Source organism: Quercus suber, unplaced genomic scaffold, assembly GCF_002906115.3.
Source record: "Quercus suber isolate HL8 unplaced genomic scaffold, Cork oak 2.0 scaffold_3B, whole genome shotgun sequence".
Taxonomy (NCBI): Eukaryota; Viridiplantae; Streptophyta; class Magnoliopsida; order Fagales; family Fagaceae; genus Quercus; species Quercus suber.
Window position 1 is genome coordinate 2,292,177 of NW_027071805.1, and position 2,043 is coordinate 2,294,219.

The following is a 2,043-nucleotide window of genomic DNA, read 5'->3' on the forward strand; positions in this document are numbered from 1 at the left end:
TCCTGTTCTTACTTGATCATCTTCTGAACCCATACTGGCCATTATTAAATTTACTAGGGCCTAGTTCTTTGACCCACTCTCTACAAATTTATTGTACTGGGCTCATTGGGCCATTATCCCATTCATCTTGGGCTTAGGCTGCAAATTGTGTCCCTACAATTGGCGCCATCTGTGGGAAGAGCTTGTGTGATAATAAAGGGAACGGTTAACCATGGCAGAATCGGGTCCACAACAAGCAAAGTTGAGGGGATCCCAACACAGTGACCCTTTTCTCAACCTTAAGTAGAGAGGTGACCGTGAAGGAAGTGTCCATACCACACGCACTGATAGGATTCAACCTCGAGGAAGGAGCCATATCTCCCATACAAAGAACAACAAGAACATGCAACTGGAGATCGACCAGTTAAAGAGAGAGTTACGCCATGCGAAAAGGAAGCAAGCTTCTCCGAACTCTGATGTTTCTTCTGATGACAAAATGGATGTTAATTACAGGCGGAGGTCTCGAACCCCACCCAGCGAGTCTTTCTCCTATGAAGAGGAGCATCATCGTGAGCGGCGGTTTCGAAGCCCGTCACGTAGAGGTGTGGGAAATGACGCTATGAGCAAGGCCCTGAACCAAATCTCCAAGTCGCCTTTCATGCGTAAGATTGAAGAGGCAAAACTTCCTAGACGCTTTCATCAACCAACATTCACCATCTACAATGGTTAAACAGACCCTATGGAGCATGTGAGCCATTTCAACCAGAGGATGGCTGTTTATTCCAAGAATGAAGCCTTGATGTGCAAGGTTTTCCCATCTAGTTTAGGACCAGTCGCAATGAGATGGTTCGATAGCCTGAGAGCAAATTCTATAATTTCCTTCAAAGAACTCACCCAGGCATTTGGTTCCTGTTTTGTCATCTGTCGCAGGGTTCCTAAGCCTTTGGCTTCCCTACTATCCTTAAACATGTGAGAGGGCGAGATCCTAAAAATGTATTCGGATAGTTACTAGGAGAAGTTCAATAAGATGGATGGTGACTTTGACAAGGTGGTCATTAGTACTTTTAAGCTCAGCCTCCCAGCCGAGCACGGTTTAAGGAAATCTCTGACTGATAAACTTGTCACCAGTGTGCGCCAACTGATGGACTGGATTGATAAATATAAAAGAGTTGAGGAAGATCAACAGCAGGGGAAAAGAAAGGATAAGGTTATCTCTCAAGAGAAGAGGAATTTTAGGTCGGATCGGTATAGTAACAACAAACCATGGAGAGATTTTGTTGGACAATCAGGATCGGCGAATCTTCCGGCAATCAACGCCGTGTTTCGAGAGCCAGTGCATCAAGTTTTGGAGAAGATTAAGAATGAGTCATTCTTTAAATGGCCAAATAAAATGGTGGAAAACCCCATAAGGCGCAACCACAAACTCTATTGCCAATACCATCAAGATCATGGATATACCACAGAAGATTGTAAGAGTCTGTGGGACCACCTGGACTAGCTCGTCTGTGAAGGTAAGTTAAAACAACTCTTACATCACTTTAATGGTCAGAGGGCCAGGCAAACTCAGAATCTCGAAGAGATGATTCTTCTAGACTCCCCTTGGAAACGATAAATATCATCTTTGCTGCACCAAGGAAAACTGGGTCCTACCCATCCACAGTAATGTTCGTGGCTCGGCTATCTGCCGAGGATGCTAATCAAGAGTCGAAAAGGGCTAGAATGGAAATTCAACCAATATTGGGCTTCTCGAATGAGGATAAAATCGGAACCATCCAGGCTCATGATTATGCTTTGGTGGTCACCCTCAGAATTGGGAGATATGATGTGAAGAGGGTGATGGTGGACCAAAGCAGTAATGCCGAGATAATGTACCCCGACTTATATAAGGGGCTGAACTTGAAACCCGATGACCTAATGCCCTACAGTTCACCCCTGGTGAGTTTTGATGGGAAGATTGTCACCTCGAAAGGCCAAATTAGACTACCCGTGCAGACTGGTTCAGAAATGGTGAAGGTGGATTTCATCGTTGTGGATGCTTATTCACCCTACACAACAATTGTGGTC

The 2,043-nt window shown here is 44.9% G+C and overlaps 1 protein-coding gene across 1 annotated transcript; it reads left to right on the plus strand.

Annotated features, from left to right (window-relative positions):
* The first annotated feature begins 1,006 nt into the window (after positions 1–1,006).
* On the plus strand, positions 1,007–1,477 carry LOC136066198 (uncharacterized). The gene has a single exon (XM_065770110.1). It carries the CDS (start codon positions 1,007–1,009, stop codon positions 1,475–1,477), a length of 471 nt encoding a protein of 156 aa, XP_065626182.1.
* Positions 1,478–2,043: the final 566 nt, after the last annotated feature.